We start from the raw sequence: 23,722 nt of genomic DNA on the forward strand, positions 1-23,722 counted from the left end.
TACTATCTAACAATGGCTAAGATAATTTTTTATATGATAAATTTTTGCTAATTTTAGTACTTTTAACAAGATTATAGAAGAACACAATTGAAAATATAAAATCTGTACAGTACAGATTATCTTTTACAGCACAGAGTTGCACAGGTAACCTAACGACAGTAAACTTTATCAATAATTTCCTGTTAGTGTAACAAATTCATGTGCAGATCAAAAATAAAGCTAATAAGTAAATTTATATATAATAAATAACTAAAAAACAAAAACTGAATAGAACTTTATAAAATGTTAAATAACAGTATTAAACTAAAATCAACAGAAAAAAATTAGCTAAATTTTAATAGGCATTTTTTTGTGAGATGGTCAATGATTTCATTACACATGATTAATATATTTATTACTTGTGTGCTGTGAGAATCACCAGTGATTTTGAGGATTTTTAGGGTTTTTAATGCTTTTTATTAAGAGTAGCAGAGATCAACCAACTAGTCATCATTTTTATGGACTTCTCAAGTTCACAAGATCATCACTACAAAATTCAACTACCATTCTGAAACTGTATTTCAGCCTGTAGCTTCTGAAGAATATAAATAAATAATACTGTCTTTAATAATGACACCCTTGCTTTATTAGAAGTGGGCAAAAGAGGACAAAGGAAATAATTATAAATTATTTATAACTAGAGAATAGCATTGAAAAAAGAAAGAAAGAAGAAATTAACATATCTGGAAACACAGAGAGAAATAATAGCTGCATTTAGATAAGACTAAAAAACAAAACGATTTTTTTGTTAGTCTGCAACAACCTCTCTCTCCATTTCACACTTGTAGTAATAAGTTGAAACAAAGTAGCAGCTATCTAGCAGTTGCACAAGTCCTTTTTCAGATGAATCTATGGTGACATACTATACAGTCTAGAACAGTCATGAAATATGAATTATAATAGCCTATTGAAATCTAGTGAATAAAAATAAATCCTGTTTGAAAGTATAGTTTTATTGAGATTACTTAACACAGATCTTAACCATTAACTATCTTAACCATTAACTGCTCCTCTCAAGAGAGAGCCTAAATGAAGTGCACACAATTTTGAGACTGCTTAGCAATTCTCAGGAAAACAATTCACACTAGAAGCAGGCATTAAGTGTATATTCTACACAGAATTTAAACATCTTTTTTATTACATATTTATACCTAAGTTTCAAACAACAAAATGAAAGCACTAATACTGAATTTAAATAACTAATTACTAAATACCACAATTAAATATATCAGTACCAAAATCCTGCGATTATAGGTGAGCAAATATGAGGCACAAGTCACTTAAAAATAGCCTAATCATGTTTTACAAGAAGATATAGGGCCAAACATATCAGAAGAAAGTCTAAGTTTGTTGCTACAGACATTAGAATTTTAATAAGGACAGTAAGCACATTATAGATTTAATGTTCAGTTTCACTTTGATGAGATACCTTCACTATAGGGACTAACCAAATAGTGAACAACATTACTTTCAGAAAATATCCTGACCAGCATCTTTTGTATCTCAAATGTATTAAATTCAGCACAGGCATTATCACTCTGGTAAAGACAGTGCTTAGTTTAAACACTGTTATCAAAAGGCAAAAATTAGGTAAATGAACAAAAATAACCATTGATGATTACCTGAATGATTCTAAACTTTTAATGACACTAATATTAAGATACTCTAATGACTGCTGTGAATCATTAACTCTACCCAAAGACACTAACTACTATTCTTCTGCAAATGACTGACTGCAGCAACATGCAGTCAATATACGTATATATTTGCCAGTGAATATATTTGTCAGTATATATTAACATGCAGCTAATATACATGGGTATATTAACTTTTGAAAAAATTGCAATACCTACCCTTATCAACAAAGAATTACAAGGTTTCTATACTGCTTCTAATGTAATTTTGGCTTAAAAATACTGCAACTCAATAAATTCTAAATCATCGATCAATTTTCTGGGATTCAAACTTAGTAATTTTTGGATGAAGAACAGACACACTACCATTCTGCCATAGAGATAATTTCAATATTTCATACAATTTTCTAATTTAAATATAAGATAATTATTCCACAGCTCATACTGTGTTCAAACTTTGAATCGGTAGTGAAAATCTTCAACCTATATTCCAATTTCACCATACAATAAAAGGTATGGTAAGTATCAACTTTTAAATTTCATACTACATTTATATTAAATGAAAACTATATGAATAAAGATTTTTATATTAATAAAAATAATTATCTATTTTTAGATATGGTAAGCACAGCTTTAAATTTAAAATGAGGAAGAAAAACATTTGTTGAAACAAACAACTGAGATAACACTCACTCAAGAGATGTTTACAGAAGTAGTAAAATAGTAATCATAACTACTTTAAGTATAACTGTTTTTTATATTCATTTATCAGATGCAGCAAAAAAATATGTAAAATTTGCTGATTTTTAAATGGGTGATTCCTGCAAGTGTTTTGTTTGTTCACCAGAACTAGATGAATTGTAATAATAAAATGTGAATTATAACATCAACAAACATAACAGGCCGAGCCACAAATTAAATCACCAATTATGTAACAGCCAGATTATCCTACAAAATGAAATACTGAGATGATTTATTGCTTGTCAGTAATTAGTTTTAAAAAATTTGTAAAATAAAAGGAAAAGAGTAACGAAAAATCAATGTTTGTGTTTTCCAAAACTACATGAACTAGTTCTATAAATTATGTTATAACTTTTAAACATCATAACAATAAGATATAAGACTAAATTTATTTATTTTCTGAGAGATTAATTTGTTGCTTTACACTACATGTGCTGGTATTTCTAATGGCAGTGGTGCATGTAAAGCAACTGAGTTACAAAAAGCACTAATCTAGTTGTTCTCTCTTAGAGTAATTATGTACTCTAAATGTGGTGAACAGAGTGGAGTCATTTGTAGAATCAACAAACACTGCTACAGAAAAACAGTTGCATTTCAGTGGGTATAAAATGCTGATGTGAACAGTAAATCTGGCTCACTGAAAAAAGCAACAGGAAATCGCACACTCACTTTCCCTACTAAGCGAGATACAGGTTGCTTATTAACTAGAGAATGACTATGCCAATTCAGGAATGAAATGTATATTTCAACATATGTCAAGTTAATGTAATGTATGTCAAATTACCTAAAATATTTTTGGTTATGGCATGTAAGAACATTTAAAAATAGTATTAAGTTCAAATACACACATTTTAATAATCTTTTAATGCTTGACATACAGAGATAATGCCAACAATTAACCATAGAAAATGCTGATATTACAGCTGTTCGCTCAGGAATATGCCTCATCCGCCTTATTACAAGCTAATGGTTAACTGAATAAACATGCTGTAATATTAAGTGCTTAAACGTACTCCAATAATAAATAAAAGTAACATTCTGCTACCATAAATTTCATTTTGTAATCAGTAATTTATCTTACAGTACTATAGAATACAAATGAAACAAAACATTCACCAAAATAAGTTATACATTTTTTCACTCGGTCTTTATTTTATTTTATAATTAACAAAATAATTAACTTTACACTTTATAGTGTATTAATTAAATACACTATATATAGATTATCCTTTTATACACAAAAACCAGAAATATTTTTTTCTTATTTACAGAAAGTCTTTTTAACTTTTTTTTTAATATATAGTAACAATTACGATTTGAAAGCATATATATATATATTGAAAAGTGAAATTGCATTATGTTTAACTTCTGTCTTTACTCCCTTGTCAATGTCTCTCATTTCAAGTTCATATTTTAGCACACCTTTTGTTGCCTGTAAGTAATTTGATGTCATTTTTATTATTTCTGTTTATTCTGTAACACATTCTTGGTATTATCTGTAGACTGATTTCATAAACAATTATCACTGTCGATTCTATATCTTTACTTTAATACTATTTATATCAGGAAAAACTATTGTTTTAATATTAAAGTAAAGACGGTTTTGCATCTGCCTTTGTTTAATACTACTTTGTTTAATACAGGTTACTTTTTTCTAGTTCATTTTAAAAAAATCATTAGATTTTTAAGAAATTCCTATTAAAGGAATTGAGCTTGTAAAAAAGATGTTTTCATTCATCATAATGTTTAATACAGTTACAATGAGTGTAAAACTTGCATTTAAAATGGACTGAACTGCATGGAGAATATAGAAAAAGAACCCCAAAGTATCTCAAAATGTTAAGTAAACATAAAATTTACTGTCTTTACTGTAAATGATGAGAAAAAAAGTAGTATCCTACAGATGAAAATATATATATATTCAATATTATAATATTAAAGATAAAAAATATATTAAAGAAACAAAAACTGTCATTAATGAAACTAGCCTATTACCTGTCAGTAATATGAAACTAGCATATTACTGAAATTAAAATGAATACCTTTCACAATAAACAGTAGCACATTACAAAAAGCACGACATTTATGTTTGAAACTAGGGCTAATTTTTTTAGAGTCTATGTTCAATTTCTGAAGTTGTAAATATGATTAGGTTGTATGTGATGGCCTACTGCTGGACAGTCCAGCAGTGTTAACGCGTAGTTATTTGTAAACAAAACTGGAAGTGGTAGTAATAAAATCAATATATTGATTGAACACAAGAAGAGTGCTATAGCAATATAATAACAGAAACAAGCACTGCAACTAACAACAATGAGGATTTATATAATAAACAAAATAAATAGGATGAATCTTAGACTTAAAAACTACAATATTTTTATTTTTTTAAAATAAATCTACTTTATTTAAAAAAAATAATATGTATAACAAATAATACATTATGTTTGTTGTGACATTCAATATTTTGTATACATAATTCACTTCAATCAAGAAAAACCACCAATCCTGATTTTATTAAAATTTAAACATGTGTACATTTTTAATGGGTATGTGGATGTGTATGTGTATACAAACACAATGTACTTTACACATTACATTATTTATCAACACTGTTGATTAAGCTGATTTTTCATCCTATATACTTAGTTTAAAATTAAAATCTTTGCTGGCATTCTTCAACAAGCATGCTTTAAACTGAAGAATGATCACAGTTTTAACATTATATTGTTTCCACTGAACATGGCTGTCATGCATCCAAAAATTACACATATTTATGAAGATTCTGAAAAACGTAGCAGAGTTTCAAAACTGTAGTTTAACTTTTGTAGGTTTTAATAATGTTTTAAGTTTCAAAAACACTATCTAACAAAAAAAATAATACAAAAACATAGTGGAAATTTTATTTAATTAGTTATGAAACATATGACTGTTTTTTTTAATTTTTCCTAATTAGTTTGTTTCAGGAAAATAAAAAATCTATTAATGTATTTGAGCTGTTACTTATGTATCATTTATCATCATACTACATGATGATCAGCAGAATCTAGTCACCTATTAACAGTTACATTAAATAAAAACAAAGAAATTTGTTTCATTACATTATTTCATTACTGATAAATCTGTAGAGACTATTAATCTGTTGATGATTGTTTCTAGGAGAGAATTAATAAACTTTATAATAATTTTATCTCATCACATTAAAAAAAAATTATTTCAATTTAATTAAAAAGAAAATATTGCAATCCAAGTTCAGTTTTGTTTGCAAGCTAGTTCAATTTCTTGTAGTTCTAGTTGCACAAATGAATGAACTAATTCAATATACTTTTCACAACGAATAGAGTACATTAACACATATACATGCAAACAATCATATCCGATTTTCATCTTAGATTTTAAAATATTAGTTATAGGTAATTGTTAGAGAATATATTACACAGGATATATTAAGAAAATTAAGAGACAACTGCACTAACATTTTAAGAAAAATGAATAGTTAAATTTGAAAAGTATAGACACAAATTATTGCTAACAAAGCTGTAAATCAGAGGTAAAGGTCCAATGGTTTCAAATTAGAAGGCTGACATCTACTGCACCTCTTTGTCCAATCCATCTCCTGAAAATAGTGGCATGAAGAAAATTTTCATACAAATTTGGAAATTTGGTGGCCTACTATCCTGCTGAAAGTATCAGTCACCATTAAAAAATAAAAAAAATAATGATAAATTGCTAGTAGAAGGTTGTCTTACAACATCAATAAAATCAAAGCACTGGACTATACTAATATCTGTAACAGATTAATCTATAATTATAATACAAGTAGATTTTTGTTGGCCCAGTGATAACACTTAAAAGTGGGTTCAATAGACAAAAAAATATTTTTTTGAAAAATTTCACTTCTTTAATGCATGAGCAACAATTCACAAATTGGAATCTCATGTCTGAATCATACTACATTCATTTCAGGATCAGGGTTAAATATAGTTTCTAAATTTACTTTTCAAAATGTGATGAGCACTGGATTTTCAAACATTATTCAAAACAAAGAACATTGTTTTAGAGTTACTTACTCGCAATCGTAACATGTTTTTTTCTTTACTAGTATTCTAGTTTTTTATTCCATTCCTAGTTTACATTTTGCACTAGTCAATCTTCCTCAAATCTGCCTCTTCTTGAAATCATTACCTGTGTTGAGGTATTTTTCTAAAGAATATCAATTATGAGATATCTAATTCAATTATTAGACATCTTTACAGCTCATTTACATCTTCTGTTGTTAAGTGATATTAGTTAAGATCTGCATTTTCATAACAAAGATGGAGGCGCCTTCCTTGGTAAAATATTCTGGAGTGAAACTAGTCCAACGTTCGGATCTCCGGGTGGGGACTACTAAGGAAGGGGTCACCAGAAAATTAAAAAGTAACATTCTACAAGTCAGAGCGTGGAATGTTAGAAATCTAAAAAAGGTTGGCAAGTTAGAAAATTTAAAGAGGGAAATGGATAGGATGAATGTAGATGTAGTAGGAATTAGAGAGGTTTGGTGAGAAGAGGAAAATTTACTTTTGGTCAGGTGATTTTAGAATAATTAACTCAGCTTCAAATAATGGGCAGGAAGGAGTAGGTTTTGTAATGAACAAGAAGATAGGGAAGAGAGTCAGTATTTCAAAATGCATAACGATAGAATCATGGCAATAAGGATAAAATCGAAACCTAAATGGACAACAATTGTTAACGTCTATATGCCTACAAGCGCCCATGATGATGATGATGATGAGGTAGAGTGTGTATACGATGAAATTGACGAAGCAAAAACACATAAAAGGAGATGAAAATTTAATAATACTTGGAGCATTGGAAAAGGCAAGGAAGGAAATATAGTGGGTGAATACGGGCTGGGCAAAAGGAATGAAAGAGGGGACCGACTTACAGAATTTTGCACAAAGTATAATTTAGTAATTGCCAACACCCAGTTTAAAAATCATAATAGAAGAATATACACATGGAAAAAGCCAGGCGATACTGCAAGGCATCAGATAGATTTTATCATGGTTAAGCAAAGATTTAGAAATCAACTCATCGACTGCAAAACTTACCCTGGAGCAGACATTGATAGCAACCATAATTTAGTGTTAATGAAATGTAGATTGGGGTTTAAAAACCTGAAGAAAAGGTGTCAGATGAATTGGTGGAATTTAGAAAAGCTGAGGAAAAGAATTTAAAGATGATTTTTGAGGAGAACATCGCAAGAGGTCTGAGTAAAAAAGATAAGGTAGGAAATGAAGAAGAAGAATGAGAGAATGTTAAAAAGGAAATTCTTAAATCAACAGAAGCAAACTAAGGCAGAACAAAGAAAACTGGTAGAAAACCTTTGATTTCAGACAATATATAGCAGCTGATGGATGAAAGTAGAAAATATAAGAATGCTAGTGATGAAGAAAATGAGAGGAACTATCGACAATACTATAAACAGGAAGTGCAAACTAGTGAAAGAAGAGTGGATTAAAGAAAAGTGTTCAGAAGTGTAAAGAGAAATGAACATTGGTAAAATAGACGGAGCATACAGGAAAGTTAAGGTAAATTTTGGAGTACATAAATTAAAATCTAATAATATGTTAAACAAAGATGGTACACCGATATATAATACGAAAGGCAAAGTTGATAGGTGGGTGGAATATATTGAAGAGTTATACGAAGAAAATGAATAAGAAAATGGTGTTATAGAGGAAGAAGAGGAAGTCAGAGGATGAAAGGGGAGAAATAATACTGAGATCTGAATTTAAGAGAGCATTAAAAGATCTGAATAGCAGAAAGGCTCCTGGAATAGACGGAATACCTGTAGAATTACTGTGCAGTGCAGGTGAGGAAACGATTGATAGATTATACAAACTGGTGTGTAATATTTATGAAAAAGGGGGAGTTCCATCAGACTTCAAAAGAGTGTTATAGTCATGATACCAAAAAAAGCAGGAGCAGATAAATGTGAAGAATACAGAACAATTAGCTTAACTAGCCAGGCATAAAAAATCTTAACAAGAATTCTGTACAGAAGAATTCAAAGAAGCGTGGAAGAAGTGTTAAGAGAAGACCAATTTAGTTTCAGGAAAAGTATATGGACAAGAGAAGCAATTTTAGGCTTCATATTAGTAGTAGAAGGAAGATTAAAGAAAAGCAAACCAGCATACTTGCCATTTATAGACCTAGAAAATGCATTCGATAAAGTAGACTGGAATAAAATATTCAGCATTTTAAAAAAATTAGGGTTCAAATACAGATATAGAAGAACAATTGCTAACATTTACAGGAATCAAACAGCAACAGTATTAATTGAAGAACATAAGAAAGAAGCCGTAATAAGAAAGGGAGTCTGACAAGGATGTTCCCTATCCCCGTTACTTTTTAATCTTTACATAGAACTAGCAGTTAATGATGTTAAAGAACAATTTAGATTCGGAGCAACAGTACAAGGTGAAAAGATAAAGATGCTATGATTTGCTGATGATATAGTAATTCTACCCGAGAGTAAAAAGGAATTAGAAGAAACAATGAATGGCATGGATGAAGTCCTACGCAAGAACTACCACATGAAAATAAACAAGAACAAAACAAGAAAGTAATGAAATGTAGTAGAAATAACAAAGATGGACCACAGAATATGAAAATAGGAGGAGAAAAGATTATGGAGGTAGAACAATTTTGTTATTTGGGAAGTAGAATTACTAAAGATGGACGAAGCAGGAGTGATATAAAATGCCGAATAACAAAGGCGAAACAAGCCTTCAGTCAGAAATATAATTTGTTTACATCAAAAATTCATTTAAACGTCAGGAAAAGATTTCTGAAAGTATATGTTTGGAGTGTAGCTTCATATGGAAGTGAAACTTGGACAATCGAATACCTGAGAAGTAAAGATTAGAAGCTTTTGAAATGTGGTGCTATAGGAGAATGTTAAAAATCAGATGGGTAAATAAAATGACAAATGAAGAGGTGTTGTGGCAAATAGATTTGGAAATAGATTTGGAATAGATTTGGTGTTGCGGCAAGAAGAAGCATTTGGAAAAATATAGTTAAAAGAGACAGACTTATAGGCCGCATATTACGGCATCCTGGAATAGTCGCTTTAATATTGGAGGGATAGGTAGAAGGAAAAAATTGAGCAGGCAGGCAACGTTTGGAGTATGTAAAACAAATTGTTAGGGATGTAGGATGTAGAGGGTATACCGAAATTAAATGACTAGCACTAGATAGGGAATCTTGGAGAGCTGCATCAAACCACTCAAATGACAGAAGAAAAAATGAAAGAAAGCAAGACAAAATATATTCTCGCATTATAAAAAATAAAATATACATTTACACTGATATAATACACTTACAAATAGGATCAGTACTGCACAATGTATTTCACAATTAACTTATCAATACTAAATTAAAAACAAGTTTAATAATTATTAGCGACTCCCTTGGGCTGTCTTACAGAGCAAAGTTTTTCAAAGGAAGGTTTAATATCAGAAATAGACAGACACTACACTCTTGAGTTCTTTTTCTATATTTAGGTGAGATTTATTTTGTCTTCAAAGCAGCCACAGCAGAAAACCCGGTTTCGCAAAGGGTGGATGTTGGAAATGGTAATAGTATATGAAATTCTCTGGTTTTCAGTGCAAAAAACTCATCATCCACCCCAGCCCAAAATTCAAAGAGTGAATTATTACTAAATTGTCTTTTGATTTCGCCACTTGCCGTGAAGTGGAAATTTCTTCTTTGGCAGTTGAGAGCCCTTTGGGAGTATTTTGAAATGGATCCCTAACCCACTTGTAACTTGCTAAATGACTTTCAATGGTTAAAAAAACAACTCTCACATATTGTTCTTCAGCCTTCTAAGTTTTAACACATTCATCCACATTTTTAAACACTTTTTGGTTTTTTGTTTAAATTTCTGCTCCACAATTCTAATTTTCTACAAAAAGCATTAACTTTATCACTCGTATCCACAAATGTGTATTTGCCCCTTAGAGCTGAAGATTCAAGGTATTTAATTTCTCAAATATTTTGACAAAGTTGTTTAATTCCATCACAAATAAATCATCTACGGTTACAACCATCATTAGCACAATATTCAGACCAGGACACATTTTTTGGAACCCAGAGCTTCTCTGTGGATCATGCAATATGTCCAGACACACTGTGAAGATTTTTGTTTCACTAGTGCTTGTATACTTTCGGAATCTTCCAGACACTGATTGAGCACAATCACACATTCTGATGCAATTTTTCCACTCTATGTTTGCCTTGTTTATAAAATCATTTAAAATAGCAAATAATGTGAGTACTGTTGCTTTGAGTTCTATTGGTTTGCAGAAAAGTAGTTCTTTAATGCTGACATACAATCACAAAATTGAACATAGGCAATGAAATGAGCATCTTTATTGCTGTTTGTCATCAAGCTGAATTGAAAACAATTCATTACTTAACTTCTCGAAAAGCTAATTCTGTACATTTTTAGCTATATCACCAATTTGACAGGTAACAGTATCATTTGATAGAGGTATGGACTGCAATTGTTTGGAAAAATCATTTCCAAACATAGTTTTCACAAACTCAATATTAAGCTGGCAAAATAAGCTCTTCACCAATGGTGTGGGGTTTTTTACATCTGGCTACTTTATACAAAACTTTGTAAGAGGCAAATACAGCTTTTTCATTCACAGACAAGGTTTTTCTTAAAAATGATGCTTGTTTTTCATATGATTTTGATTTTAATAATTCTCAGGGTTTATTAACGTATTCACTATGAAGTGTTTCCAAATGTTTAAGTTTATTAGGTTTCATGCTGTCTGCTGCCAAAAATTTTTGAGCAAATGACACACAGGGACCTTTCTTCTTCATTTACTTCAATACTGGTAAACCCAAAATTTAAGTATTCTTGAGAATATTTTCTTGAGTTTACTTTCAGAACCACGCTCATCTGTGCACTTGTTGATGCTTCACTATTGTCTAATGCTCGCTTACACCCACTTAAGAATTTATCCATGATTCTGTATAAATCTGCTATCGTGAAAAATTTAATACTGTGAAATTGCAATTAACACGCAAATTACCAAATACACATTCATGATAGATTCGATAGCAATAGAATAGACTTGACTGAATCTAGCTGGAATTGAATGAGGTGCAGCATTTACATACATTTGCGCAGACAGTCACAGAGACATTTCGAGAATGTTTGACATAAATTGGAACTTCTTTTGAAGCCAATGAGGTGGACGAAGAAAGAGAGCAAGAGAGGCATTGATTCTAGTTTTGTCAATGCAGTGGCTTGGTATTGCCAATTATCAATAAATTTACTTGTTCTTGGCAATTTGTAAGGTTTGTAATTAAGATCGTAATGTAGCCATAGCGTCAAAATACAAAGAATACATTATTATTGTATAAATTGTTACTGAATAAGAGGGGGGTGCGATTAAAATTATAATTGAAAATTGGGTCGCTAATACTGAAAGGTTGAAAAACGCTGGTTTAGGGAGAACAATCTTCATTAGGACAAGAATGTTCGAATGTTTTCTTCTCTTATCTATTTCATTTTTTGTAAGATTAGAACAATCTTAAAAGAGAAATTCAAATATCATATCTTTTCTAAGGATAGAACACAACACAATTAATACAATTTTAAAAGCTTGATTCAAATATCACAATATCTGATTTTTGTTAAAACAGAAAGGCTGGGTTTAAAGGCCCCTGAGGAGCCTGAAACTCTGGTACACCATTATGTACTGTAACATTTTTGAAGCAGTAGACCACATTAAGAAAGAAAAAATTTAGTATATTTAATAGTTAATTAACAATAAGAACATTATTTTTAAAGTCCTGTTAACTTAGAGGATTGGGGATTGGAAGGTGAAAAATGGGAAGAATCAAAGAGCAAAAAGACAATTTTAGCTGCATGCATGGATATAAATTTATTTCCTATTTTTCTGCTTTCTGCTTGACAGCGCAATTAGCAAAGATGGCAACTTGTAAACAGAAAGCCTTCTGCGTTTGGAGTTGTCTAAATGTGAATATGTAGTTATAGTTCAACATGTGTTCTGTAAAGTTTAATGTGATCCTCCACGTAACAATAAAATTTATCAATGACATAATCAGTTTTAAATGATCAGATGTCTGTGTAAATGTATGAATGCAAAATGACAAAGGGTGTCTGAAGAAACTGTTGAACAAGTCCAGGAGCCTTTTCTATGTAGCTCTAAAAAAATCTGTTAGGAAGGCTAGCTGTGAGCTACCAATGCTGGAGCTGATGCTTTTAAGGAAGCATTACATATAAGCTCGCATCATTTACAATTATTATAGGTTTTGAAGCCTACCAACTATGCTATGCATGTTGACTTTTGACTTTACAAGTAAAATATTACAGCAGCAACACTGGCTTATCTAGATTAATAATCAACTATCAATTATAAATAATTTATTTTTATTGACTGAGTTATCTTCATTCACATGAAAAATGACTTTCTTGATTGTGTTGCATTTAATGAGATATTTTATCTTAGTGGAAAAGTTAACACACATAATGTCCGTATCTGGGAGTCAGCAAATTCCTGTAACTCTTACAATGCAAAAGGAACTCTCCCCAAAATTAAAAGTTTTCTGTGCAATATCTCAATGGCAATTTTACTTTTTCGCTGAAGCAAGTGTAACAGATGTTGGCTATTTGTATGTGCTGTATACGTGACTCTTTCCTAAATTATAAGATAGAACAAAGAATTCTATCTGGCAACAAGGTGGGAAAACTAGAATCATACATAGGATTGGTTAACATCAATCTATCAGGATTAGTTGAATGATGTTTTCCTCAACTATTGGATTAGTTGGCACGTACCCAAAGACAGATGTTTGTGGTGGCCTCCAAGGTCACCTGATCTTTCTTTCTTTTTTCTTTTTCCTGTTTAGCCTCCGGTAACTACTGTTTAGATAATTCTTCAGAGGATGAATGAGGATGATATGTATGAGTGTAAATGAAGTGTAGTCTTGTACATTCTCAGTTCGACCATTCCTGAGATGTGTGGTTAATCGAAACCCAACCACCAAAGAACACCGGTATCCACGATCTAGTATTTAAATCCGTGTAAAAATAACTGGCTTTACTAGGACTTGAACGCTGTAACTCTCGATTTCCAAATCAGCTGATTTGGGAAGACGTGTTAACCACTAGACCAACCCGGTGGGTTGAGGTCACCTGATCTGAGCCCATGTGATTTTTTCTGTTGGGGTTTTATAAAAGATTTTGTGAATATGCCTCTACCACCTATTAATCTAGGCACAGGATTGAAGCAGCTGTCACTTTCATTACTCTAGAATGCTGGTTAAAGTATAGGATGAATTTTCCTATCAATCAGATGTCTGATTGTATGCAGAATGAGCTGAATGTGTTATGTAATTATTTCAGAAACTGACATGTTGTTCTTCGAGATGACATCTCAGAAGTAGGAAAAACACTATCTAAAGGTTGTTCGCTGGGTAGTGTTTTAGGGCTCCTTCTCTGGGTTTATGAATTTGATACTTTGATGTAGTTGAGGTTACCCAGTGGATGCTGTGTCATCGTGTATGCAGATGATGGGCTTTTGCTGTTCTGAGGAATGAGATTAAATTCAGGGCAGCCAAGGCTTGCAAGATACTCCAGTGGTGGGGTTTGCTACTTAAGACGGTATTTAGCACAGAGAAAACAACAATGACATTGCTCAAGGGCAGACTAGCTGTTACCCAATGACCTCGTGTATCAATGGCTGATCATCAAATTAGGTATGTCCCACTGCAGAAGAAGGACAATGTGAACTCCACATTGTCAACTTGACAATTCAAGGACAACATGTTTATTAATGTTGAGTTCAAAAATAAGGCAAAAATGTGAATTAATATTAACAGAGGTATTCCTATACCTAATTCAGTTAGCTTATATTGTGTTCCTATAAACAGACTGTGTGTACAAGTGTTCAGGCAGCCAATTCACAAGCATCTACTGTAAATCCTCATGCATATAAAACTAACTAAACAATATTAATATTCAGTAACCATACGCTATTATATTTTCAAAAAAAATTAAACACATATTTTAAATTTGAATAAATTAAGACATGTTAAGTGATCAATATATATATATATATATATATATATATATATATACCTACCTAGTTTGGAACATCAGATAACCTATGAGGTATTTTACTCATTAAAATTGTTTACAGTTATATAGTTTCCTTGAGTTTTTTAAATGATGAAATTATCAATTTGTCCATTAACTGTAAAAGTTAACTAATATTTTAGATTAAATTTTTATGACAATAAACAAATAATAAATTCAATTCAGTTTTCAGTTTTTCATTAGATTGCAGGAATCCGTAGTGCTTTCAATATTGAGAGATACAATGAGAGGCTCAATTTTGTTTTCTATTTTATTATCGAATTCCCAATAGTTTGGTTTGACAGTATCTGTTATATATTTTAACAATTTTTTCCATTTCTGCTGGCCATTTTATCAATGGCTTTTAAGCTCAATTTTTAACATCAAATATTTTAAAAGCAGTATTTTCTGACGCAACATAACTTTTGATTTGTCCTCAAATTAACTCAATTGGATTGAGTTCACAATGATATGGAGATAATCTGAGCATGGTTTTACCACTGGATCTTGTTAACTCATCAATTTTATACACATTAAAATTACTTTTAACAAGCGAAACCCTTTGCAATAATTGGCCCTTAAGTGCATCTTCTTCAAAAATCATTTCCTTTGATAAAAGTCACATTTTGATATCATTTTTTTCCAAGACACGGCTGGAATGTTTTCCTTTTTACATGAATGGTAAGGGATGTTGTCTAAGACAATAACAGAATTATCTTCCCGAAGAGGTAACACATCAATAAACCATTTCTCAAAAGATATGCCATGCTTGTGACATTCATCTTGTTATGATAGTCTCCTGTAGATTAAGATTAAAAAAATCAGAGACCACCATTGACAAACTTGGTATCGCTGCTGATATGCATAATTATGAGATGCCTACCTTTCCCCAATGAAGCCTTTTACTGGCTGATTAGCCACACAGAAAGGCTTCTTTTGACGAATTCATAGCTTTATCTTTCTAAACAAAACTTTTTATGTGGCTTTGTTGACCCAAGTTTCATCCATACAATATATTCTAGCCTAATTTTCTTTATTTCAGTGAGGTAATGTCTTCACCATATAATGATATAATCCTTAAAGCACTTTCCCAACCCCAATTTTTGTATTTAAAATTCATACTGTTTAACAAATTATAAAAAACTTGTTCTTCAGAAATCTGGTAGATTGTTATCATTTACAACTCGTAACACTTTGTCTGCTGTATCCATGGGTTGATCTAATGATGAAATCATCTTCACCAATCACTGATTTCAAAGTCCTAGAAAAGACAGTTTCTTTTATATGAATTTAAATACTAGATTGTGGATACTGATGTTTTTTGGTGGTTGGGTTTCAATTAACCACACATCACATCTTAGGAATGGTCAACCTGAGACTGTACAAGACTACACTTCATTTACATTCATACATATCATCCTCATTCATCTTCTGACGGTGGTTCCAGAGGCTAAACAGAAAAAAGGCAATTTGTTTTGAAAATAAAATTAATGTATTTTTTTAGGAATCATGTTTTAATCAAAATTGTCAACTTTTTCTTCAATTAACCTGTGAGATTTTGTTTCTTAGGAGACTGTAATTCATTAGTAGATTTATACTCGCGAATCACATTGTACACTGAAGTAACTCAACTTCCACTTATGTTGGCAGTTTTATTAATGACAACCAAAATCGATGCTGCTGGATTATTCTGTACTTCACTTTTGTAAGCATTTAAAATTATGTCTTTTTCTGCATGACTTAATTGCAGCCTTTTTCAGAGGAAATATTAATAATTGTGCACTACTATCAGCTGAATTGGTATCACACATGGAGTCAAAATAATGATATAAATCAAGATACAGACACAAAACTTAAAAAAAATTGCATTACATTAACTTTAAATAACTGAGTAATAAATAAGTAACACAAACACAAAAATTGAACATGAAAACTAAAGAGTGATCATATGAAAGGATCAAGGGTTTCAATAGAACTGAGAAGACATAACATTACATAAACGTTTGATTACATGACTTATATGGTGACTAATATATGAGTATATATTATGTGGAGTATTATATATGTGGCCATATATATATATGGCCACATTATGAATCAGCACTGATACACAGAACATGACTCAGCACAATCATGATAAACTCACACAAACACAATGTTTACTTATGCTTCAATCTATGAGCTAACTGAATACAGTGTAAGTCATCCTTTTTACTGGGTTTCAATAGCTTGGAGAGTATCACTGTACAAATAATTTAAAAAATGCTACATTTTAAATAAATTAAGGTGAAATGGAAGAGGAAATACATGTAGAATAATACTATGGCTGACAAAAATCAGCATCAGTAATTCTAACAAAATAGTGTCCAGTTTTTCTGAATATGCTTAAGATTGCTGAGCAAGAAAATGCTACTGGTGTGCTAGATCAATCAAACGTAATCTTTACATAATAATGGTTAAGGATTCTAATTATTTTTTTTTTTTTTACGTAATAATCAAATTTAGGTAATAATTTATTTAAAGTTTCTTATTCTTTGAAAATAATTACACAATATGATTAATATATTAAATAAGTAAACATATTTTATATGTTATGCTTATTTTAAATTTAAAAACTCACAAAAAAGAAAGATAATTTTAACTGTTTAAATAAAAAAAACCGTATTGTGTATTACAATTGATCTACTATAAGATCTATTATAGATCTAGTACCGTACTAGGGTTAACAAGTTAGAAGTATGTATGACTATTCAAAGTTTGTCTTCTGATAATACCACTCCAATGATTTTAAGGAATTCAGAGTACCACACACTTCAACTTCTAATAACTGAAACATTCATTTAATACTGGACAAAAAAAGGTTCTAAGATAATTATGATAGGACTTAAAGGCAGCCTAATAGCTATTAATCATTTTGAATTCGGGGAGTTGAATTTTATTTTAGTTTTCATTGTTCCTTATTCTAACAGTTTATGAATGAACAGTATATTTCTTAACATCAGTTTCAATACTGATCAATCAATGAAAATAACTGTCACTAATTCACAATTCGTAACAGATTATTGACAAATTCCTTAAGGAGAATTAAAACAAAAGATTGAAGAAAATAAAATTAACTGGAAAAAAATGGTTATGAAGCACTAAAAAAATTATTTAACTGTAAAATTAAAAAGCTAAAACACACTCTACACATTATTCCATCCTCTAATTGGAAATATTTCTTTGGCAAGGGAAGAAAAGCTATTTCAACTACATCCATTATGTTAGATGACAAACTATAATGATAGTTTTGGTAAGTATAATAATGTTTCCCAAAAACTTCTGGTGTATAAGAAAAACAAAAATGTGATCTAAAAACAATAAAATAATATTTCAACAGAGGAAAATGATATTCTTTCAAAATGTGTAATTTATAAAAAAAATTATCCAAAAAAAGAAATTAATAAAGTGAAGTCAAAAATCACAGATTTAAGTAATCATTAATTAACTACATATAGGTTGCATCAACTAAAGAATTGAAGATAATTTAAAACAAAAATGTTTTCAAGTAAAACCATTAATTTTTTTAGAAGTAAAGTGATTTTCAGATATTACTTAAGAACTTGTGAAGAAAAATTTTAATTATTGAAATATGAATAAGATGATAGATAAAAATCTGAACTGAGAATCAAACCTGGACCCTATTACAGAGCTCTGACAACTGGACTATAGATGTCAATTTTTAACAGGACTGTAAATAACTAAAATTAAATGTCATAAAAAGTCACAAAGCAAACAATTTAAATACAGTTTTACAGAGCCCAAGATCTTATTATTTAATTATATTAAAATAACTATGCAAAATATTACAGATAAGTGAAATGTATTTATAATTGCGCATGATGAAATATAAAATATATTCTCTTACCAATTGCTTTTGTGATACCAACACATTTCCCATGGAACCACTCTTCACAAGCATCACAACAAATCATAAATCTAAAATTAAAAAAAAAAACAATGACAATTAAAAAATCACATGAACACAATGACATAAGAATTAGTAAAATGTACCATAAACTTGGAAAAATTTTCTCAGCTAAAAGAAGTAAAACACATAATACATGAGTATATAATTATACAGGGTATCCCATATAAAATGCAACCCATCAATCACTCATCCATGAAATTTCAAAAGTCAAGCCCTACTCGTTACTGAAATGGACTCGTCCAACATCTGAACATCACGGCGACACAGTAGAACACTACCGATAGTAACAACAATGCAATTATAACGTTCAGTGTATTCCTAGACACAAGATGGTGTTTTCGCTAGATGAACGTGTTTTCATTGTTGAGTCGTACTTCAGTACCAAATCAGTGGTTGCACTGCAAGATTTGTTTTGCCATTAAGTACCCAGATAAACCAGCTCCTAACAAAACATCAGTATTAAGGTTAGTTGCAAAATTTAGAGAGACTGGTTCTGTTAATAGCAAGGAACACAAAAGATCTGCGTCAGTGTTGAATACAGATACAGTGTCACTGAAATCAAAGACAGATTACACGCCTCGCCAAATAAGTCGATCAGACGTTTGTCTGGTGAAATTAATTTGTCTAAATCAACTGTTCATTGGGCGACCAAACAATTACAATTACGACCTTATCGCATTCAAATGGTTCATCAACTTCTTGGGTCCGACAAAGAAAAACGGCTACAATATTGTCAATGGTTGTGGTGCGCCATATCGCGGAGGAAAATAATCGGTCCTATTTTTTTTCGAGTACACCATTAATGTAGAACGATATCAGGATATTTTATTTCAGTTCATTGCACTCTTGGAAGAGGAAGACAGACACTGCTGGCTACAACATGACGGTGCGACATCGCACTACGCAGGTTCAACTTCTGATTTTGTTGAGGAATTCTTTGGTAATTGTGTTATCGGTCAAGGCTTGTGGCCACCAAGATCTCCAGATTTGACTGCGGCGGATATTTTTCTATGGGGTTACCTCAAAGAAAAAGCCCACAGCAACAAACCACGAACACTTGAAAGTCAATATTGAACAAGCTGTATTAAATATCCAGCCACAAACTTTGAAAAAAGTTGCAAAAAACGCTGTAAAAAGAATGGAAGCTTGTATTCAAGAAGATGGCGGCCACTTCCAACATTTACTCTAAATGTAAGGTAATGGATGGTAATAATAAAAATTGCATTTACATTTACACATGCCTTTTTAATATTTCAATACCTACCAATATAAGATGGGTTGCGTTTTATATGGGACACCCTGCATATATATATATTTTTTTTTTTTTCTTTAATTTTCTTTAGTTTTTGTGTAAAAAAGATATAATTTTGTTTATTTGAAATAATATTTTTCTATTTATCTCTAAAACACTGTCTTTTTTTACATAAAATACGATGAAATTTGTACTTTTTTTTTTTGTCTTCAGTCATTTGACTGGTTTGATGCAGCTCTCCAAGATTCCCTATCTAGTGCTAGTCGTTTCATTTCAGTATACCCTCTACATCCTACATCCCCAACAATTTGTTTTACATACTCCAAACGTGGCCTGCCTACACAATTTTTCCCTTCTACCTGTCCTTCCAATATTAAAGCGACTATTCCAGGATGCCTTAGTATGTGGCCTATAAGTCTGTCTCTTCTTTTAACTATATTTTTCCAAATGCTTCTTTCTTCATCTATTTGTCGCAATACCTCTTCATTTGTCACTTTATCCACCCATCTGATTTTTAACATTCTCCTATAGCACCACATTTCAAAAGCTTCTAATTTTTTCTTCTCAGATACTCTGATTGTCCAAGTTTCACTTCCATATAAAGCGACACTCCAAACATACACTTTCAAAAATCTTTTCCTGACATTTAAATTAATTTTTGATGTAAACAAATTATATTTCTTACTGAAGGCTCATTTAGCTTGTGCTATTCGGCATTTTATATCGCTCCTGCTTCGTCCATCTTTAGTAATTTTACTTCCCAAATAACAAAATTCTTCTACCTCCATAATCTTTTCTCCTCCTATTTTCACATTCAGCGGTCCATCTTTGTTATTTCTACTACATTTCATTACTTTTGTTTTGTTCTTGTTTATTTTCATGCGATAGTTCTTGCGTAGGACTTCATCTATGCCGTTCATTGTTTCTTCTAAATCCTTTTTACTCTCGGCTAGAATTACTATATCATCAGCAAATCGTAGCATCTTTATCTTTTCACCTTGTACTGTTACTCCGAATCTAAATTGTTCTTTAACATCATTAACTGCTAGTTCCATGTAAAGATTAAAAAGTAACGGAGATAGGGAACATCCTTGTCGGACTCCCTTTCTTATTAGGGCTTCTTTCTTATGTTCTTCAATTGTTATTGTTGCTGTTTGGTTCCTGTACATGTTAGCAATTGTTCTTCTATCTCTGTATTTGAACCCTAATTTTTTTAAAATGCTGAACATTTTATTCCAGTCTACGTTATCGAATGCCTTTTCTAGGTCTATAAACGCCAAGTATGTTGGTTTGTTTTTCTTTAATCTTCCTTCTACTATTAATCTGAGGCCTAAAATTGCTTCCCTTGTCCCTATACTTTTCCTGAAACCAAATTGGTCTTCTCCTAACACTTCTTCCACTCTCCTCTCAATTCTTCTGTATAAAATTCTAGTTAAGATTTTTGATGCATGACTAGTTAAACTAATTGTTCTGTATTCTTCACATTTATCTGCCCCTGCTTTCTTTGGTATCATAACTATAACACTTTTTTTGAAGTCTGATGGAAATTCCCCATTTTCATAAATATTACACACCAGTTTGTATAATCTATCAATCGCTTCCTCACCTGCACTGCGCAGTAATTCTACAGGTATTCCGTCTATTCCAGGAGCCTTTCTGCCATTTAAATCTTTTAATGCTCTCTTAAATTCAGATCTCAGTATTATTTCTCCCCTTTCATCCTCTGACTTCCTCTTCTTCCTCTATAACACCATTTTCTAATTCATTTCCTCCGTATAACTCTTCAATATATTCCACCCATCTATCGACTTTACCTTTCGTATTATACATTGGTGTACCATCTTTGTTTAACACATTATTAGATTTTAATTTATGTACCCCAAAATTTTCCTTAACTTTCCTGTATGCTCCGTCTATTTTACCAATCTTCATTTCTCTTTCCACTTCTGAACACTTTTCTTTAATCCACTCTTCTTTCACCAGTTTGCACTTCCTGTTTATAGCATTTCTTAATTTCCGATAGTTCCTTTTACTTTCTTCATCACTAGCATTCTTATATTTTCTACGTTCATCCATCAGCTGCAATATATCGTCTGAAACCCAAGGTTTTCTACCGGTTCTCTTCATTCCGCCTAAGTTTGCTTCTGCTGATTTAAGAATTTCCTTTTTAACAATCTTCCATTCTTCTTCTACATTTTCTACCTTATCTATTTTACTCAGACCTCTTGCGATGTCCTCCTCAAAAATCTTCTTTACCTCCTCTTCCTCAAGCTTCTCTAAATTCCACCGATTCATGTGACACCTTTTCTTCAGGTTTTTAAACCCCAATCTACATTTCATTATCACCAAATTATGGTCGCTATCAATGTCTGCTCCAGGGTAAGTTTTGCAGTCGATGAGTTGATTTCTAAATCTTTGCTTAACCATGATATAATCTATCTGATACCTTGCAGTATCGCCTGGCTTTTTCCAAGTGTATATTCTTCTATTATGATTTTTAAATTGGGTGTTGGCAATTACTAAATTATACTTTGTGCAAAATTCTATAAGTCGGTCCCCTCTTTCATTCCTTTTGCCCAGCCCGTATTCACCCACTATATTTCCTTCCTTGCCTTTTCCAATGCTTGCATTCCAATCTCCAACTATTATTAAATTTTCATCTCCTTTTACGTGTTTAATTGCTTCATCAATCTCTTCGTATACGCACTCTACCTCATCATCATCATGGGCGCTTGTATGCATATAGACGTTAACAATCGTTGTCGGTTTAGGTTTTGATTTTATCCTTATTATTCCTTGTAAGTAAAGGTAGAGGATTGTAAGTAAAATTATAAAAATAAAGTAAAAACAACCAGAACAAGCATTCTTTAAAATTAGCAACATGTTTAGTTGAAACTGAATAGCACAGGCAGTCTATTTCTTTCAGGAGTTTAGACCTCAAATCACCTATCATCCTGCTGCCTTTGCAATCAAAAGTGAATTATAATCTTATGTTAAAAAAATAATGACATTCTTTATTTATTACAATTATTATTTAATAATTTTTATTAATTAGCATATTTTACAGTCATATTTATTTTCTACCTTTAAGAAATACAGTAATAAAATGTTACATGTAAGTACACTTTTATACATTTAGAATGTTATATACACCCTTTTAATGCAGGCAGTCAAATCAGCTCACAGCATATCACTGACAGCCTAATTCACAATTTGTATTCAGACGTCAGCTTTTATTATATTAAGTCATCAAACGAGTACAGAAAGGCAGTTGAAATTTCACCTTTTGTTAAGAATGCACATATGAAATGTAGGCCCTCACTTTAAAACTTAGAACGTGGAGTGCCACAGGGAAGTGGTGTTCTCTGCCATTCAGATTTTTTAGAAAATCTTGAACCATTCACTATCACTCTTTGCAAATGAGAACTCTGTATATCCAAAGATAATTATTTAAAAGGACTTTTAAATTTAGAACTCTACATTAGCAGTTCAAAAAGTTATCCACTGGATGGATTTTAATGGTTTTATCCACTGCAATGGATAAAACCATTGCATTTTTCTCCTCAGGTAGATATAACTTCACCAACTTTGTTCCTGAACATAAAAATGTGACTTGTCAGAAAACGTAACATTTTTCCAGTCTTCTTTGGTCAAGTTAACATGTATTTTGGCCCACGAGAGCCTTTTTTGCACATTGCTGGTGCTAAAAGCTGCTTTTTAACTGGCTGACAAGCTTTCTGTCCAGCTGCAAGATGTCTGCATCTGACGACAGTTGTCATGTGTAAATCTGTTTCACTGGTTGCTAATTCTCAATTCAAGTCCACAGCAAATAATTTGGATAAAGTTTACATTAGTAATAGTAGTTTTTCTTTTACGGTCCCATTTGCCTTTCCTTTCAGGTGAAAAGAAACCAGTTTATTTTA

The 23,722-nt window shown here is 31.3% G+C and overlaps 1 protein-coding gene across 4 annotated transcripts in view; it reads right to left on the reverse strand.

The window, feature by feature from the left end:
• pps (protein partner of snf) overlaps positions 1 to 23,722 on the reverse strand; it is a 208,876-nt gene that overhangs the window by 48,303 nt on the left and 136,851 nt on the right. For all 4 annotated transcript variants that reach the window (XM_075373576.1, XM_075373568.1, XM_075373551.1 and 1 more), the window contains one exon: positions 18,485 to 18,555. In XM_075373576.1, the coding sequence (XP_075229691.1) occupies positions 18,485 to 18,555 (71 nt within the window). The remainder of the gene's footprint in view (positions 1 to 18,484; positions 18,556 to 23,722) is intronic.

This window comes from Lycorma delicatula, chromosome 1 (assembly GCF_047948215.1).
Source record: "Lycorma delicatula isolate Av1 chromosome 1, ASM4794821v1, whole genome shotgun sequence".
Classification (NCBI taxonomy): Eukaryota; Metazoa; Arthropoda; class Insecta; order Hemiptera; family Fulgoridae; genus Lycorma; species Lycorma delicatula.